The sequence below is a fragment of the Portunus trituberculatus genome, chromosome 50, assembly GCF_017591435.1.
Source record: "Portunus trituberculatus isolate SZX2019 chromosome 50, ASM1759143v1, whole genome shotgun sequence".
NCBI classification, from domain to species: domain Eukaryota; kingdom Metazoa; phylum Arthropoda; class Malacostraca; order Decapoda; family Portunidae; genus Portunus; species Portunus trituberculatus.
In genome coordinates, this window is record NC_059304.1 from 25,087,954 (window position 1) to 25,105,995 (window position 18,042).

Genomic DNA, 18,042 nt, shown 5'->3' on the forward strand with positions numbered 1-18,042 from the left:
TGTTTCCTAATAGATGAACATACAGTAGTGATTTAAGTTGTGTCAAATATATGTATATATCATGACACATACTTCTATACTGTATACATAGCTGTTTCAGAATTTTATGAGAGTAGAGGATACCACCAGAGCTTTCAATTGTGTGAATGTCTGTATGAGTCACATTCTGCAGTACCCCACATCTACACAATATATTTCAGTGGTATGTTACTGACAGACGACACTGTGCAAAAGTTGGTGCTACTGTGTGAGCTGAGGTTGTAGACCATCCATACCCAAACACTGGTACTGAAATACAAAGCTCATCTGCAAAACAAGAAGGCTGAGGGAACCAAAAAGCAAGGAAGAAAGAGATCTTTGGATGCAGCTCTGAATAACCAGAAGAACATGGTATGGTTAGTGGGAGCACTTATTGCAAAAAACTGATCATTAAGGACAAGACTTTGATATGGCTATGACTATTAGCTCTGTCATCTGTCATAGCATATTTCTAGGTCTATCTTGATGCATGTGCCGTTTATATAGCGTTATCTTAGGTCCATCAAAATGCAGTAATATTCTGAAATGTCAAACAACTGTCAAAATTATTAGCTTTGTCTTGATGCACTGGTAAGTCTGTTGTTATGCAATCATGACAGTTATAACTCTGCTGTACTGCTGTTGTGATGATTTTTTTTTTTTTTATCATAATTGCATCATGGCTGACATATGACCATGACACTGTCTTGACAGTGTCATGGCAGTGCTATGATATGCTGAACAGTTATCGAGTTCTATGATTTCTAGAAGCATGCACAAAAAATTTAGAGTGATTCTATTATGATTTATAACCATCCTCATCATGACTGATGACAGAACTGTGTCACCACAGTTCTGTTCTATTCTTAGTGGTGTCATGATAAGAATCTTGGTTGTGTGGAGATTCCCAACATTGTACAGGGTAGGAGCTGAGGAAATAAATCCATGTGACTCTTAACAATTATTTTAAAAGACTAGTATTCCATAAATGGAATATGATTTATTGTGGACAATTGTCCTCTTTGTCATTTACTGTATATTTTGTTGCTAGTTTTAGAAATGGTATCAGCAAGTGGAGGATCTGAAGGAATTATTTTCAGTGAGGCTTCACTTTTTTGTGAATAAAGGTATTGACACTGAATTTTTAATCATCATATTGTTTAATTAAAATACTTCAAGGATGTTAGATAGCAACATTATAAATAAGAAGAGTTGGATCTTTTGAAATTAGGAAGACTGTGATAATTGTTTTTCTTTGGAAAACCAGCATCATCATGTTAAGTATTATAAAGTGTTGCTGTGTATAGTTGATGGGACTTCAAAAGCTGGCTTAAGTGTAAGAGGATTATCAGGTGCTGCGTCCCAGTGACTGTAAACTGATTCTGGCTGAAGATCTCTTTCTAAAACATACTTAGTTTTATAGTTGATTTCTATACAGTATAATGAATTGGCTAAACTACTGATACTTGCCAGGTCTTGGATACACACATACACACATACACATAGATTTACATATCAACAAAACTTACAAATCCAATTCATATTCCATTTATTCATGGGTAAATATTAAAAAAGATAAATAAAATATTTGACTTGTCATATATGCACTGAAAGTCTGTTAAACAATGATGGGCATTTCATCTCATTATGATGCTTTATTACACTCTGGTGATCTATGCACTTAATTTTCAATGCTATAAAGTGATATAAAAAAATGTGGTTTTGCTTCCAAAGTTTGTGAAATTCTAATAATTTCATTTGGTTTAATCCAATCAATACTCTTCATCTGCATGCAGGAGCTACAGTGTTGTTCTGTCATAGACTGGATTTAATACACTGCCTTGCACCATGTTGACCTCCTGTTGGTTAGCTTGATATTGAGCCGAGGATGAGACACCATTGTAGGAGTGAAAGTTACTTTGGCTCTGGTTCTGTAGTTTGTTGTTCTCTCTCCACCGGTAAAGGATACCACCAGCAATCAGTATTAACAGTAAAAGTATGGCCAGTAGTACCCAAGTGCTGTGACTGAAGACTATGGTAGTGAGGGGCACATCCATATTCACAACTTTGAATATCTGATGGAAAACAAAGACTAAGATAAAGAATATGTAGAAATGTATAAAATCTATATATAACACAATGTCTCATAAATCACACACACATACACACACACTAAGCTACTAAGAGTTATCAAAACCAGGGAGGACTGTCTGCTGTTACAGGAAGACATAAACAAGATCTATGAGTGGAGTAGAAAGTGGAAATTGGAGATTAATGACAAGAAATGTCATATAATGGAACTAGGAAAGAGCAAAAGAAGACTGGTATGGAACTACGAGTATTTAATGGGAGAGGAACAAATAATGAAGACTAAAGAGGAAAAAGATCTGGGAGTGATTATACAGGAAAATCTGAGCCCCGTAAAACACACAAGCAAGATATTTGGTATATCATATAGAATGTTGATGAACATAAGAATGGCATTTCAATACATGGACAAAGACATGATGAAAAAAAGTCATCACAAGCATGATACATCCAAGGCTGGAATATGCAGCAGTGGTGTGGTCTCTGAGCTTTAAAAAGTATATAAGAAGATTAGAAAGCATACAGAGTATTGGTAGAAATATGGTGCTGGAACTAAAGGACCTAACATATGAAGAACAACTGAAGGAAATGGGTCTACCAATCTTACAAGATAGAAGAGAACAAGGGGACCTAATAACGATGTAGAGGCAACCCCCTTTAACAAACATTCACACAACGAAATTTCACTACAACAAACGTTTCCTTTTACTACCATCTGCTCGTATAACGAACACCAAACTCGCTTTAACGAAATCTTATCCAGGTAATTTTTTCCAAGTTTGAAAGGCCCACCGTATCGTGCAAGCCGACAGGCTTTTGAATTCACCAGCGCCTCGCTCAACATGCCACCAAAACGCCCTGCAACCAGCCCTGCAATATCGCCTAGCGTTGCTAAGAAGACCAGGAAGTCTTACTCACAAAGTGAAGCTGGATATTATTCACAGACATGAGAGACGCATGAAAACTAATAGCATTGCTCGCCACCATGGCGTGACTCCATCTACTGTCTCTACTATTATCAAGTCAGCAGACTCTATTAAGAAGGCTGGTGAGACCGTATCTTCCTTGCAAGCTAAAAGAACCACCCGAACTCATGACTCTGCAATGGATAAAATGGAAAACCTTGTGGAAATGTGGTACATAAGTTTTGTATGCGGGACAATGATGTGCCATTTGTTTACATTCCACAGGTTGCTGGCTAGCATCTTTCCTGCTCCACTCTCCCTCCCTTCATAAATTTAAGATCATCAACATTATAAAGTTACTTACATATGTACATACATTAGTGAACATTATAATGACTTGGTCTTAAATTAAACTGCTTAAATGTTTAACTTCATAATTTTTACTTTCATTAAACCTTTCACTGTACTATGATGCACTCTCACTTTGTTTACTCTCAATGGAAGTTCAAGTCAGGGGTCAAACTTGTTATAATTGGTTCACTTAATGAAAATTCACGCAACGAATGTTTTTTTAGGAACGTAACCCGTTCGTTAAGCAGGGGTTACCTGTACAAGATAGTCAATGGTATTGAAAAGATAGACAAGGAAGACCTGGTGCTGGTGACAGAAGATGGAAGGACAAGAGGACATGAAAAGAAGATCAGGATGAGGCAGTGTGTGAAGGATATTGGAAAATACAATTTTCCACACAGAACAGTGTAGAAGTGGAATACATTGAATAAAGAAGTTGTTACAGCACATAATGTGCATAACTGAAGGAAAAATTAGATAAATGGAGACAGGACACTATGAGCCCCGCTCGAACCCTGTACAATACAACTAGGTAAATACACATGAAATTATGTACTAAAAGCCATATGTCAAGACTACAAAAACTCCTTAAGGAGCTTACTGGTAAAAGTACAGGATGGAATTGAGGACAGGGTGGAAGATGAATTGGGTGAAAACAAGCTGAAGGAACTTCAAAATTCATGGAAACAAGAACAGGAAGAGGAAAAAGTTAAATTTTAAGAGGTAGTAAAGAGACAAATTCAGGAAAACACAAAAGTCACTGTGATACAAGTAGTTAAAGAGAAAGAAGATCTTGTGCAAGATACAGTGGATAAGTGTTACAGTTGGCTATGGTTAATACAATTGATAAATGGGTGGAGGAGTCAACAAGGTACAGGGGGGAAGAAGAACCATCGTTGCTTGACCTAGTATTCACAAAGAAACCAGAACCCCTTCCAATTATACAATACCTTAGTCCAATGGGAAGAAGTGATCACATGACATTAAAGATGCAAATTCAGGAGGAGGATGGGATAAGTTACAGAGAGGACTATAAAGGAGAGAGATTGAATTATGCAAGAGCAGATTTTGAAAAATTAAGGATCTTTTTTTGCTGATATTGAGTGGAGAAACATTATGTACAGAAAGGCAATACAAGGGAAATATGAAATATTCTTGCAGAAATATAATGGAGTAAAAATATATGTACCTTTTTATAGAGTTAAGAAAAAAAATACATGCTCGGTACAATGCCAGATGCATACAAGCTAAAAAGGCAAAAGATAAAGCTTGGAAGAAACTCATAAAACAGAGAAATGACAATAACAGATGGTAGTAAAGGGACACGAGAAATGAATATATTAGAGTAAGGAGAGAGGAAGAAAGAAACTTTGAGAAAGATGTGGTAAATAAAAGCAAAGACAAACACCTACTTTTCTACAAGTTTATAAATGGCAAAACAAAAAACAAGGAAACAATTGAAAAAATTATTAAAGGAGGAAAGACATACCAAAGAGAGAAGGAAATGTGTGAAATAATGAATAAGAGTTTCAAAAGGTGTTCACTGCAGAAGATTTCACAGAATCTAATAGGACATTGCATTACCAAGGATTACAGAAGATCACAGTGCACAAAGAGGATATTGGAAGATTATTGGATAAGTTGGATGTCAGAAAAGCAATGGGGCCAGATGGTGTATCAGGCTGGATGCTAAAAGAATGTAAAGAGCAACTACTGGATCCAATTTGGGAAATAATTACAAGTTCAATAAATTAAGGGAAAATTCCATTAGATGGAAAAGAGCCAATGTAATACCAATATTTAAAGGAGGAAAGGCAACTGAACCACTAAACTACAGACCAGTGTTACTTACAAGTGTTTTAGGGAAGTTGTGTGAAATAAATATCAAAGAAAAATGGGTTAAACATCTAAAAGAGGAAGAAGTCATATGAAACAGACAATTTGGGTTCAGGACAGGGCTGTCATGTGTCTCAAACTTAATAAGCTTCTACTCGAGAGTTATTGCAGGACTAGAAAACTGAGACGGATGGGTGGACACAATATACCTGGATTTATAAAAGGCTTTTGATAAAGTCCCTCGTGGAAGACTACTTTGGAAACTAGAGAACATATGAAGACCACGAGGAACTTTGCTAGAATGGACAAGAAATTATTTGAAGGATAAGGAGATGAGAACTGTGATCAGAGATACATACTCGTCTTGGGGTAAAGTAACTAGCGGAGTGCCACAAGGCACTATGTTTCAGATTTGTGTACAGTGCTTACTCCAATTTTGCGAGTTCAAAATTTGCGATATGCCAATTTTGCGACCAAGTACCAAAAATTGCCATTTTAAAAATTTCCCCCATCTTGCTACTATCTCCCAGTATTGCGAGTGGTGGCGGGAGAGAGAGCGCTCCCGCAAATTATATATTACTGTATTATATAGGCAATAGTTTATTAATTTATTCATATTTATCATATTATAGTATATTATTATCATATTTATATTATATTTATCATAGTTTGGTGGTTTTTGGGTAGTTTTCATAATTTAACGAAGCTTATCTGGCAACACTGCCCCGCTCCCTCCTGCCTTCTATTTGTTTATGTACACCTCCACGAAGTTCTCTCTGAAAATTTGGAGGAATCCTTGTGCTCGACTTTGTGCGACATGGCGATACCAACCAAGAAAAAACCTTAGGCTAACTTTGGAGCAGAAGATGAAGATAATTAAGATGAAAAGAGATGGAAAAAGGAACTGTGATATTTCCAGAGAATTTGGTGTGGGAGAATCAACTGTGAGAATGGTGTTTAAAAACAGTGAGAAAATTGAAAAAGCTGTAAAAACCTATGGTGGACAGATTTTTTATTCTCATAGCCATTGTACAAACACTGTGATCATTCATAGGGAAAGATACCTGGCTCAATATATATGTGATATAAATGTGGGCAAAATATTAGGAATAATACTTCCAATTTTGCGATTTCCAAATTTGCGACTCACAATGCCGCCCCATTTCTCGCAAAATTGGAATAAGCACTGTATATGACATTCACATTGAGGTAAACAGTTATATTGATTTATTTGCTGATGATGCAAAGCTGCTAAGAGTTATCAAAACCAGAGAGGACTGTCTGCTGTTACAGGAAGATATAAACAAGATCTATGAGTGGACCAGGAAGTGGAAACTGGAGTTTAATGCCAAAAAATGTCACATAATGGAACTAGGAAAGAGTTAGAGAAGACTGGTATGGAATTATTTGATTGGAAAGAAACAAATAATGAAAACTAAAGAGGAAAAAGACCTGGGAGTGATTATATAGGAAAAAACACATAAGCAAGATGTTTGGATTATCATACAAAATGTTGACTAATATAAGAGTGGCATTTCAATACATGGACAAAGATATGATGAAAAAAAATCATCACAAGCATCATACGTCCAAAGCTGTAATATGCAGCAGTGATGTGGTCTTCAAGCTCTAAAAAGGATATAAGAAGATTAGAAAGGATACAGAAGATTGTTACAAAGATGGTGCCGGAACTAAAGGGCCTAACATATAAAGGAGGACTGAAGGAAATGGGGTCTACCAACCTTACAAGATAGAAGAGAACATGGGGACCTAATAACAATGTAGAATAGAACGAGGGGACCTAATAACAATGTAGAAGATAGTCAATGACATTGAAAAGATAGACAAGGAAGACCTGGTGCTAGTGACAGAAGAAGATGGAAAGACAAGAGGACATGTAAAGAAGATCAGGATGAGGCAGTGTGTGAAGGATATTGGAAAATACAATATATATATATATATATATATATATATATATATATATATATATATATATATATATATATATATATATATATATATATATATATATATATATATATATACGGTACTTTGTTATCTGGTAAATTCACAGTTACGGTGTTTGGCAATTATAGGCAACCCCCGCCTAACGAAGGTTCACGCAACGAAATTTCGCTACAACGAAGGTTTCATTTTACTACTATCTGCTCATTTAACGAACACCAAACTCGCTTTAACAAAGTTTTATCCAGGTAATTTTTTCCAAGTTTGGAAGTTTGGTTAGTGTCTTTCCCATTTCACTCTCCCTCCCTTCATAAATTTAAGATCATCAACATTATAAAGTTATGTACATACATACATTAGTGTACATTATAATGATTTAAATTAAACTGCCTAAATGTTTAACTTCTTAATTTTTACTTTCATTAAACCTTTCACTGTTTCACTGTACTATGATGCACTCTCGCTTTGTTTACTCTCAATGGAAGTTCAAGTCGGGTTAAACTTGTTATAATCAGTTCACTTAACGAAGTTTAGTTTAACAAAGGGTTTTTTAGGAAAGTAACCCCTTTGTTAAGCAGTTGTTGCCTGTACTACCCTCTATTCTATTTACGGTAAGAAAAATTCACAAATATGGTATCCACCTGTGTTTTGTTTACACCGTATTGTAGCACCACCACGCAACCGGAACAATGTCTCTTCCCGCGTTTCCCACTGAACACAAGTGAAATCCTTACGGCGTGTTTTTTGTTGATATTTTTACGACGCACCAAAACATTCTGCAGACACTGCTGGAGTTAAAAAGGCAAAGTGAAAAAGGAATAGTCTGACATTGGAGGTAAAATTAGATATTTTGAAGAGGAAAGAGCAGGGAGAAGGTACGTCTGCCATAAGTCGAAACTTGGGCCTAGCCCAGTCAACAGTCTGGATGGTGTTAAAGAATCATGAGGCTATAAATAAAGCTGAGGAGAATGCAATGGATCTGCAGAGCAGAGCCTCGTCTGCCCACTCAGCGGAAGATGAGTAAGGGCTGAAATCCCTACTGTCCCTTAGCCCCGGGAGGGACATCATCTGATAGAATACATGGCGAGTGAAAGGTAAATAAAAAAATTTTCTGTTTATTTCTTTTGCGCAGTACTTTACATTATTTTATATGACTATAATTTTCATGTATTTTCATGTCTGTAGGGGTAACTTTCAATGTGCTGGAACACATATCTTGAATTTGTTCTCAGACATTAGGTCTCTCAAACTTGGAACCGTTTTGGTTGCAGCTCTTTGAATCCTTTCTATCTTCCTTATATCTTTCTTATTATGTGGTGACCATATAATACCACGGTATTTCATTAGTAATTCACTATCACTCACTGCCACGTGGCATGAGCGTATATGAATACTAAGATATGATATCCATTCTAGCAGGCAATAGAGGAGAGGAAACAAATATCGTGGTGAAAGACAACACGTCAAGCTAAAAGGGTCACAAGAAGAAGAAGCGGCCGAGTCGCCGTAAGTCTCCGCCGTCTGTGGCCGATCTCATCTCTGCTTTATTTTTTGGTATTCCATGTAGGATTTCACTTTATGCATTACAAAACAATCCTTTCTTGGGGGCAAGGTTTATAAAAAGCTAATAGAAATGTTGTTTTGTGAACATAAATGCATATATAAGACAGTAACACCACCTCCAGAGGTGGTGTTCTCAGCAATCTCAGAGCAACCTTGTCACCGTCCCTCCAAGTGTTCATGGATGCCATTTCACTGCAGGAGGTTGCTCTGATGTTGTTAAAGAATCTTGGATCAAGCTCCAGGAGCGCTAAAGACAGAGGCGGGGAGCCAGCCAATCACAGCGAAGCTGCCGCGTTCGGTCTCTCACCCGGCAAATTCAAACCCAGAAAATTTGCTAAAACGGATGTGGTTGTACGTTATGCAGACTTTTTGGTCTAACTTTATATAGTATGTTAAACCGGAAATTCAATAGACGAACGTTCGTTAAGCAGAGTATTACTGTACTTGGCGAGTGAAAGATAAATAAAAACATTTTGTTTATTTCTTTTTTGCAGTGCTTCAAATTTTTTTTTTTATATGACTATTTTCATGTATTTTCATGTCTGTAGGGTTGACTTTCAACGTTCTGGAACACATCCCCTATTACATGTTATAATGGGTTTGGTATACGGTAATTTTGATTTGCGGGAAGGTGTTCAGGAACACATATGTACCGTATAACGAGGACTTACTGTGTATATATATATATATATATATATATATATATATATATATATATATATATATATATATATATATATATATATATATAATTATTACCTGAGAGAGGCCACAGGAGGCTGAAAATGGACTGAATGATAGCTCATTGAAAAGTTCCGTTGTATTTTTGTCAAGTGTGATGTAGATCATATTTGTGTCCATCTCTGTTAAATTCTGGCACTGGATATCCTGAAGTGATGCCTCCTCTGCTGCTTGCACCAAATTTCCTTGGAACTTTAAATCACGACTCACACTTATCTGCAAAATTAAACATAGAATTTATTCCTCTCTTCTCAACCTGTAAAGAAGTTTTGTAGAGTACTGGCTTAAATTTCCATTGAAGTCAATAATATTTACTCCATTCTGCAATATATGCTCCTAATGGAAATAAGAAATAGTACTCACTTTTAGGGCTCCATCCTCCAAGTTCTCAAAAATGTTATTTTTTATAGTTACAGCAACATCTCCCTGGACCGTGATGCCACCATGGCCCACCTGACCCACTAAGCAGTCTTTCACATCCACCTTATGAGTATTCTCTCTCTTACTGGCCTGCAAAAAGAACATACATAAAAAGTAGTACATACCTATATTATGTGTATGTGTGCATGAGTTATTCACCACAGTCGTCTGCTGGTTACCCAGCCAGCCTTTCCCCTACGGAAAGAGCTCAAAGCTAGTAATGACCGATCTTCAGGTAGGACTAAGACCACATCACACACAACACACATCGGGAAAGCGAGGCCACAACCCCTCAAGTTACATTCCGTACCTATTTACTGCTAAGTGAACAGGGCTACACGTCAATAGGCTTGCCCATTTGCCTTGCCGCTTCCCGAGACTCGAACCTGGGCCCTCTCGATTGTGAATCAAGTGTGCTAGCCACTACACTATGTGGTGTGAATGTATATGTGTGCATGAGTATGTGTGTGTACACTAGTCTAAGTTGTGTTTTACAGGAAAAGAACTATGCTCCTGCTGTCTTGTCTGCATACCTACAGTCATCCAGTTTAGTCTTAAGTCATGAATATTTCTTGCTTGAACTACTGTTTCATCCAAATTGTTCCATATTTCTATGCTTCTGTTTGGAAAGCTATATTTCTTAATGTCTCCTCTACATGCATTTTTTTTTTTTTTCTTTTCATGCTGTGTCCTGTTGTATTTCTTGAGTCCCACACTAATAGGTCTCCTTTATTAACTGTATCCATCCCCTTCCATGCCCTTTATATAGTAATTAAGTTTTCTCTTTCTCTCTTATGTTGCAATGTTGGAAGTTTTAATATCTTTAATTTGTTCTCAGACATTAGGTCTCTCAAACTTGGAACCATTATGGTTGCAGCTCTTTGAATCCTTTTTATCTTCCTTATATCTTTCTTATTATGTGGTGACCATATAAGTGCAGCATATTCTAGTTTAGGTCGAATCATGTATTCTATTAATTTCTTCTTCTTCTCATTATCTATATAGGTAAATGGCCATTTAATTTTTCCTAGTAACTCGTATGTTTCCCCAACTATGTTGTTGACATGTTTTTCTGGTGATAAATGGTAATTTATTGTAATACCCAGGTCTTCCTCCTCTTTTGTTTTCTGAATTTCTACCCCTCCCATAGTGTAAGATCTCTTCTGTCTTCTTTTGCTTTTCCCTAGTTCCATCACTTTGCACTTTTTTTGCATTAAATTCCATTTCCCATTTCTTGCTCCACTCGTGTATCTTATTCAAGTCTTTCTGCAGCATTTCACAATCCATGCCATTTTCCACTTGTTTCAGTAACTTTGCATCATTTGCAAATAAGCTTATATAACTGCCCACCTCATCAACCATATCAATGTTACACATACTATGAATATTACAGGGGCCAGAACTGTTCCCTGTGGAACTCCACTTATAACTCTACACCATTTTTATTCTTCACTGTTCTCATTTCTCTGTCTTTTAAAAAGTCAGTTATCCAATTCAGTACTTTTCCCTGTAAACCACTCATGTTTTTGATTTTTCATAGAAATCTTTGAGGTGGTACTTTATCAAGAGCTTTTTTTAGATCCAGGTAGACACAGTCTGCCCATTTCTCCTTCTCCTGAATTATATCTATTGCTCTACTGTAGAAGCTCAATAAATTTGTGATGCAAGATCTTCCACTTCTGAAGCCAAATTGTCTTCCAGTTATTGTACATGACTCTTCTAGCTGTTGCATCCATCTGTCTTTGACTATTTTTTCAGCTATTTTTGCAACCGCGCTCGTTAGAAACACTGGTCTGTTGTTCAGTGGTTCTTCTTTGTTACCTCCCTTAAAAATTGGTACATTGTTTGCCCTTTTACAATCTAGAGGGACTCTTCCTTCTTTAAAAGAACATACTATGATGTTATGTAATATCTCTGCCAGCTGGTCATGACATTCCCTCAATAACCAATTTGACGCCCCATCGGTCCTTGAGCCTTATTCACATCCAAGGGTTTCATAATGTTCCTGATTTCTCTGACTTCTAAATGGATCTTTCTTGTCTCCTTGTTCCTGTGACCTGTTTGTGTCCCTTCAAACTTGTTTTCTTTGGTGAATACCGATTGAAAGCACCTATTCATTATTTCTGCCTGTAATCTTGCATCCTCATATGTGCCATTATCAACTTTTAATCTACTTATTGATTGCTTTTTAAAACTTTTCCATTAACATACTTATAAAAGAGCTTTGGGTCATTATTGCATTTGTCAGGTATGCCTTTTTCATAGCTCCTCTTAGTGTTTGGACATATTCATTTCTTACTACCTTAAATTCTTCCCAATTATTAAGTCCTCTTTTTCTCCCTCTATTCAATGCTGCTTCTTTTTTCTCTTTTGCTAATTTACATCTTATGCTAGACCAGTCTTCCTTTCTCTCCCCCTCACTGATTCTGGTTTTGGGAAAAAATTGTTTAATCCCTTCATTATAAATATTCATAAATATATCTCACTTCCCTTGTATGTACTTTATTTGCTGTATATAGTTGATTCCACTCAGCTTCTGTTATTCCTTTCTTTATGCACTTTGTGCACTTCTTTGTGTACTTTGTGTGTGTGTAATTCACCTCGGTCATCTGCTGGTCACCCAGCCAGTCTTCCCCATTCCGGAGTGAGCTCAGAGCTCATAGACCGATCTTCGGGTAGGACTGAGACCACAACACACTCCACACACCGGGGAAGCGAGGCCACAACCCCTTGAGTTACATCCTGTACCTATTTACTGCTAGGTGAACAGGGGCCACACATTAAGAGGCTTGCCCATTTGCTTTGCCACACCGGGAATCGAACCCGGCCCTCTTGATTGTGAGTCGAGCGTGCTAACCACTACACTACGCGGTGTGTATTTACCTAGTTGTAGTTTTACAGGGCCTGGGCTTTATGCTCGTTCGTGTGGCCTCGTCTCCATATCTACACTTATCCATCTTTTTTTTTAACTATGCACACTTGTTGCTAACACTACTTCCTCACTCAAACTGTTCCAAGTTTCAACACATCTTTGTGGGAAACTATATTTTTTAACATCTCTCAGACATCTTCCCTTTCTTAGCTTTTTACTATGCAATCTTGTGCTTCTAATGTTATATTCTTCCCTCAGGATCAGTTTCTCATTATCCACTTGGTCCATTCTGTTGATCAATTTATAAACTTGTATCAGATCCCCTCTCTCTCTTCTCTGTTCCAGGGTTGGAAGATCCATAGCCTTTAGTCTCTCCTCATATGTCATCTCTTCAAATTCTGGAACCATTCTTGTAGCCATTTTTTGTAGTCTCTCCAACTTCCTTATGTATTTCTTTTTATGAGGGGTCCACACTACTCCTGCATATTCCAATCTGGGTCTTATTATAGTACTTATCAATTTCTTCATCATTTCTTTGTCCATGTGGTGAAATGCTAATCCAATATTCCTTAGCAAATTATGTCTCTGAAAATTCTATCAATATGGCTTTTACCGGTTGATTGTTTTCTTCCATCGTCACTCCCAAGTCCTTTTCCTTTTTTACTTTCTCTAGTTCTACTCCATCTCCTATCTTATAGATTCCCACGGGTCGTCTTGCACTCTTTCCCATTTCCATGACGTGGCTTTTGTCCACATTGAATTCCATCTCCCACTCTTTACTCCATTCTCAGATCTTTAGGTCTTCTTGCAGTATTTCACAATCCCCTTTTTGGTTTATAACTCTGCAGAGTTTCGTTTCGTCCGCAAACAGATTTATGTAGCTGTTCATTCCCTCTGGCATGTCGTTTATATATATGAGGAAAAGTATTGGCGCTAATACTGACCCCTGCGGGACTCCGCTTTCTACTGCTCTCCACTTGGACTTCATATCTTTAACTACCGTCCCTATTTCTCTCCCCCTCAAATAATTTTCCATCCATCTCAATGTGCTTCCTTTTAAGCCGCCCTTCTCCTCTAACTTCCACAGTAATCTTGCATGTGGCACTTTATCAAATAAATACATTCAACCTATCCTTCTCTCTCTTGTACTCTATCAACTATTCTAGAGTAGAAACCTAGTAAATTAGTTACACATGACCGTCTTTTTCTAAAACCAAATTGGCTATTTGATATTAATTTGTTGTCTTCAAGGAACTCGATCCATTGTTTCTTTATTATTCTTTCACACATCTTGCATATTACACTAGTTAGTGATACCGGTCTGTAATTTAAAGGTTCTTCTTTCCTTCCGCTCTTATATATGGGAACCACCTCAGCTCTTTTCCATTCTACTGGTACTGTTCCATTTTCTATTGAGCATTTTATGATGTTGTATATTGGACTTGCTAGTTCTTCCCTACATTCTTTCAGTATTCTGCCTGAGACTTCATCCAGTCCTATTTCCTTCTCTTCATCCAAATCCTTCATTAACTCTTTTATTTCAAGCTTGGTTACTTTAATCTCTTTCATATGGACAGTCTCTCTATTACCCTGTGGCCTCTCAAATTTGGATTCCTTAGTAAAGACCTCCTGGAATTTATTATTTAATAGTTCTGCCATACTTTTTGGGTCTTCCACCATCCCGTACTCTCCTTTTAACCTTTCTATTGTTTCTTTTTGCCAAATTTTTCCATTTATGAATCTGTAGAAAAATTTCAGTTGCTCCTTACATTTTTTGACAATGTCCTTTTCAAAGTTCCTTTCCTCTTCCTTCCTCACCTTAACATATTCATTTCTCACTGCCTTGAAGTTTTCCTTATTTACTGGATTTGTATTTCTCCTCCACCTTTTCCATGCTCCATCTCTTTTCTCCTTTGCCCTAGCACACCTTGCATTAAACCAATCTTTCTTTCCTTCTTTAGGTCTATATTTCGGGACATATTTCCTGACTCCTGTTTTGTATATTTCCAAAAATAAGTTATACTTCTCTTGCACTGTCTCTGAGTTTTCCTTCTTCTCCCAGTTAACATAATTGAAGTAGTTCTTGAGGTTCTCAATATCAGCCTTTCTGTAATTTAATCGGTCTCCTTTGTATGATTTGTCTCTAATCTTCCTTTCCCTGTTCTATACCCATTTCTAATATTACATGGTCACTCTTTCCCAATGGGCACTTATATCTTATATCATCATTCATTTGTATACCCCTTGTGTGTGTGTGTGTGTGTGTGTGTGTGTGTGTGTGTGTGTGTGTGTGTGTGTGTGTGTGTGTGTGTGTGTGTGTGTATTTACCTAGGTCCTAGTTGTATTTACCTAGTTGTAGTTTTACAGGGCTTGGGCTTTATGCTCGTGTGGCCCCGTCTCCATATCTACACTTATCCAATCTTACTTAAAAGTGTGCACACTCGTTGCAGACACCACTTCCTCATCTAAACTGTTCCACGTCTCAACACATCTCTGCGGGAAACTATATTTTTTAATATCTCTCAGACATCTTCCTTTTCTCAGCTTTTTACTATGCGATTTTGTGCTTCGGATGTCATATTCTTCTCTCAGGATCAGTTTCTCATTATCCACTTGGTCCATTCCGTTGATCAATTTATAAACTTATATCAGGTCTCCTCTCTCCCTTCTTTGTTCCAGGGTTGGTAGATCCATAGCCTCATATGTCATCCCTTCAAATTCTGGAACCATTCTTGTAGCTATTCTTTGTAGCCTCTCCAATTTCCTTATGTGTTTCTTTTTATGGGGAGTCCACACTATTCCTGCATATTCCAATCTGGGTCTTATTATAGTACTTATCAATTTCTTCATCATTTCTTTGTCCATGTAGTGAAATGCTACTCCAATATTCCTTAGCAAATTATATGTTTCTCTAAAAATTCTATCATTATGGCTTACTGGTTGATTGTTTTCTTCCATCGTCACTCCTAAGTCCTTTTCCCTTTTGACTTTCTCCAGTTCTACTCCATCTCCCATCTTATAGATTCCCACAGGTCGTCTTTCACTCTTTCCCATTTCCATGACATGACTTTTGTTCACATTGAATTCCATTTCCCATTTCTTACTCCATTCCCAGATCTTATTTAGGTCTTCCTGCAGTATTTCACAATCCTCCTTTTGCTCTATAACTCTGCACAGTTTCGTATCGTCCGCAAACAAATTTATGTAGCTGTTCACTCCTCCTGGCATGTCGTTAATATAAATGAAGAGAAGTATTGGTGCCAATACTGACCCCTGTGGCACTCCGCTTTCTACTGCTCTCCACTTGGACTTTATATCTTTAACTACCGTCCTTATTTCTCTCCCCCTCAAATAATTTTCTATCCATCTCAATGTACTTCCTTTTAAGCCACCTTTCTCCTCTATCTTCCACAGTAATCTTGCATGTGGCACTTTGTCAAATGCCTTTTTTAAATCCAAATAAATGCTGTCAACCCATCCCTCTCTTTCTTGTACTCTATCAACTATTCTAGAATAGAAACTCAATAAATTAGTTACACAAGACCGTCATTTTCTAAAACCAAATTGGCTATTTGATATTAATTTGTTGTCTTCAAGGAACTCAATCCATTGTTTCTTTATTATTCTTTCACACATCTTGCATATTACACTAGTTAGTGATACCGGTCTGTAATTTAAAGGTTCTTCCTTCTTTCCGCTCTTATATACGGGAACCACCTCAGCTCTTTTCCATTCTACTGGTACTGTTCCATTTTCTATTGAGCATTTTATGATGTTGTATATGGGACTTGCTAGTTCTTCCCTACATTCTTTCAGTATTCTGCCTGAGACTTCATCCGGTCCCATTGCCTTCTCTTCATCCAGTTCCTTCATTAACTCTTTCATTTCAAGCTTGGTTACTTTAATCTCTTTCATATAGATTGTCTCTCTATTACTCTTAATATACAATACTGCTTTTCCTTCCCCACATTCCATTTCATTTATCACTATCTCTTTCCTCAACATAATCATGACTCCTCCTCCTTTACCCACTGTCTCTTCTCCATACGTTATACCTATTGTGTGTGTGTGTGTGTGTGTGTGTGTGTGTGTTTTACCTTATGAGTGAGATTAAAGGAACTAGAACCCAGCGAGTGTATGGTGACGTTGTTGAGGAAAAGACCATTCCAGCGATGTAGATCTCGCTGGCTCAGCGTGAAAGAACCCTCTGCTGCTAGTGGGCCCTCCACCTTGTCCACCACTGAGTCTTCCAACACTATGTACCGCACCTGCATAATTACCAATCACATTGTTTAGAATTAGGCTTTATATGTTTTGAAATCTTGTGGTTAATCTGTAAGCAAGGCATGTGAATAGCAGATGTTGAATTACATATTTGTATTTTGACATTGAAATAGAATTTCATAGAATGGTCAATCAGTTTTATAGTGTGTGTACAAGATGGAAAATTGGATGCAGAGAAAGGTATGAGGAAGAAAGTGGATGTATGTGACTGTAGATATTATAAACTGTGTGGAAACAGTTGAAAGTATGAGGTGACTATGAAAGAGAAGACATTGGAAGTGAAAACATTTATGAAAGTACAGTAAGTCCTCCTTATACGGTACTTTTTTATCCGTTAAATTCACAGTTAAGGCGGCGTCTTACTAGCACATTTTCCGTCATCTCAGGCGATTTCCATGTTTTTTTTTTACTCTTCTGTCAACTCTCTGTTGTCTTGAGTCAGACGGAACGCATCGTTTTCGTCTAGCACCAATTTTTAGTCAATAAAAACTATGGTTTCTAATCAACACTTTTATTAAAAAAAAATATTTTTGTTAAACGGAAGAATGCTATTATCGTGATAGAAGAAATTTAAATAAGTTGATGAATATTTATTTGTATACATGTTTTTTCTTTTAGCCTAGCAATGAAAAGTTCCTCAGTTGTTTGTTTACATTTCCTGGGGAGTGCTAATGTGTGACGCTTTGAATATTTCCAACTCCCATGTTGGTGTCATAGGTAACACCGTGGCCGACAGGGCAGCAGCAGAGGCACACACGCACCCCTCCCCTATTGACCTAGCTACTGACCAGACAGACTTCCTGACTGACCTCAAGACAGCCTGCTGGCGACACTGGGACACAACATTGACTGACGCTTTACAGTACAACTCGCTAGGACACATTAGACAGGACACAAGACACCACTGGCGGGCCTACTCCCCCAACCGGGCACTGGACACGGCCATCACTAGACTCCGGATCGGCCACACCCGTCTCAATGCCCACCTACACAGGTTGG

At 37.4% G+C, this 18,042-nt stretch overlaps 1 protein-coding gene across 1 annotated transcript in view; it reads right to left on the reverse strand.

The window, feature by feature from the left end:
• Positions 1-1,552: 1,552 nt before the first annotated feature.
• Positions 1,553-18,042, reverse strand: part of LOC123499921 — a 94,995-nt gene continuing 78,505 nt past the window's right edge. The window contains exons 4-7 of the mRNA XM_045248452.1: positions 16,857-17,027; positions 9,831-9,977; positions 9,486-9,683; positions 1,553-2,093 (exon numbers count right to left, since the gene is read on the reverse strand). Coding sequence (XP_045104387.1) covers positions 1,818-2,093; positions 9,486-9,683; positions 9,831-9,977; positions 16,857-17,027 — 792 coding nt within the window. The 3' untranslated portion in view covers positions 1,553-1,817. The remainder of the gene's footprint in view (positions 2,094-9,485; positions 9,684-9,830; positions 9,978-16,856; positions 17,028-18,042) is intronic.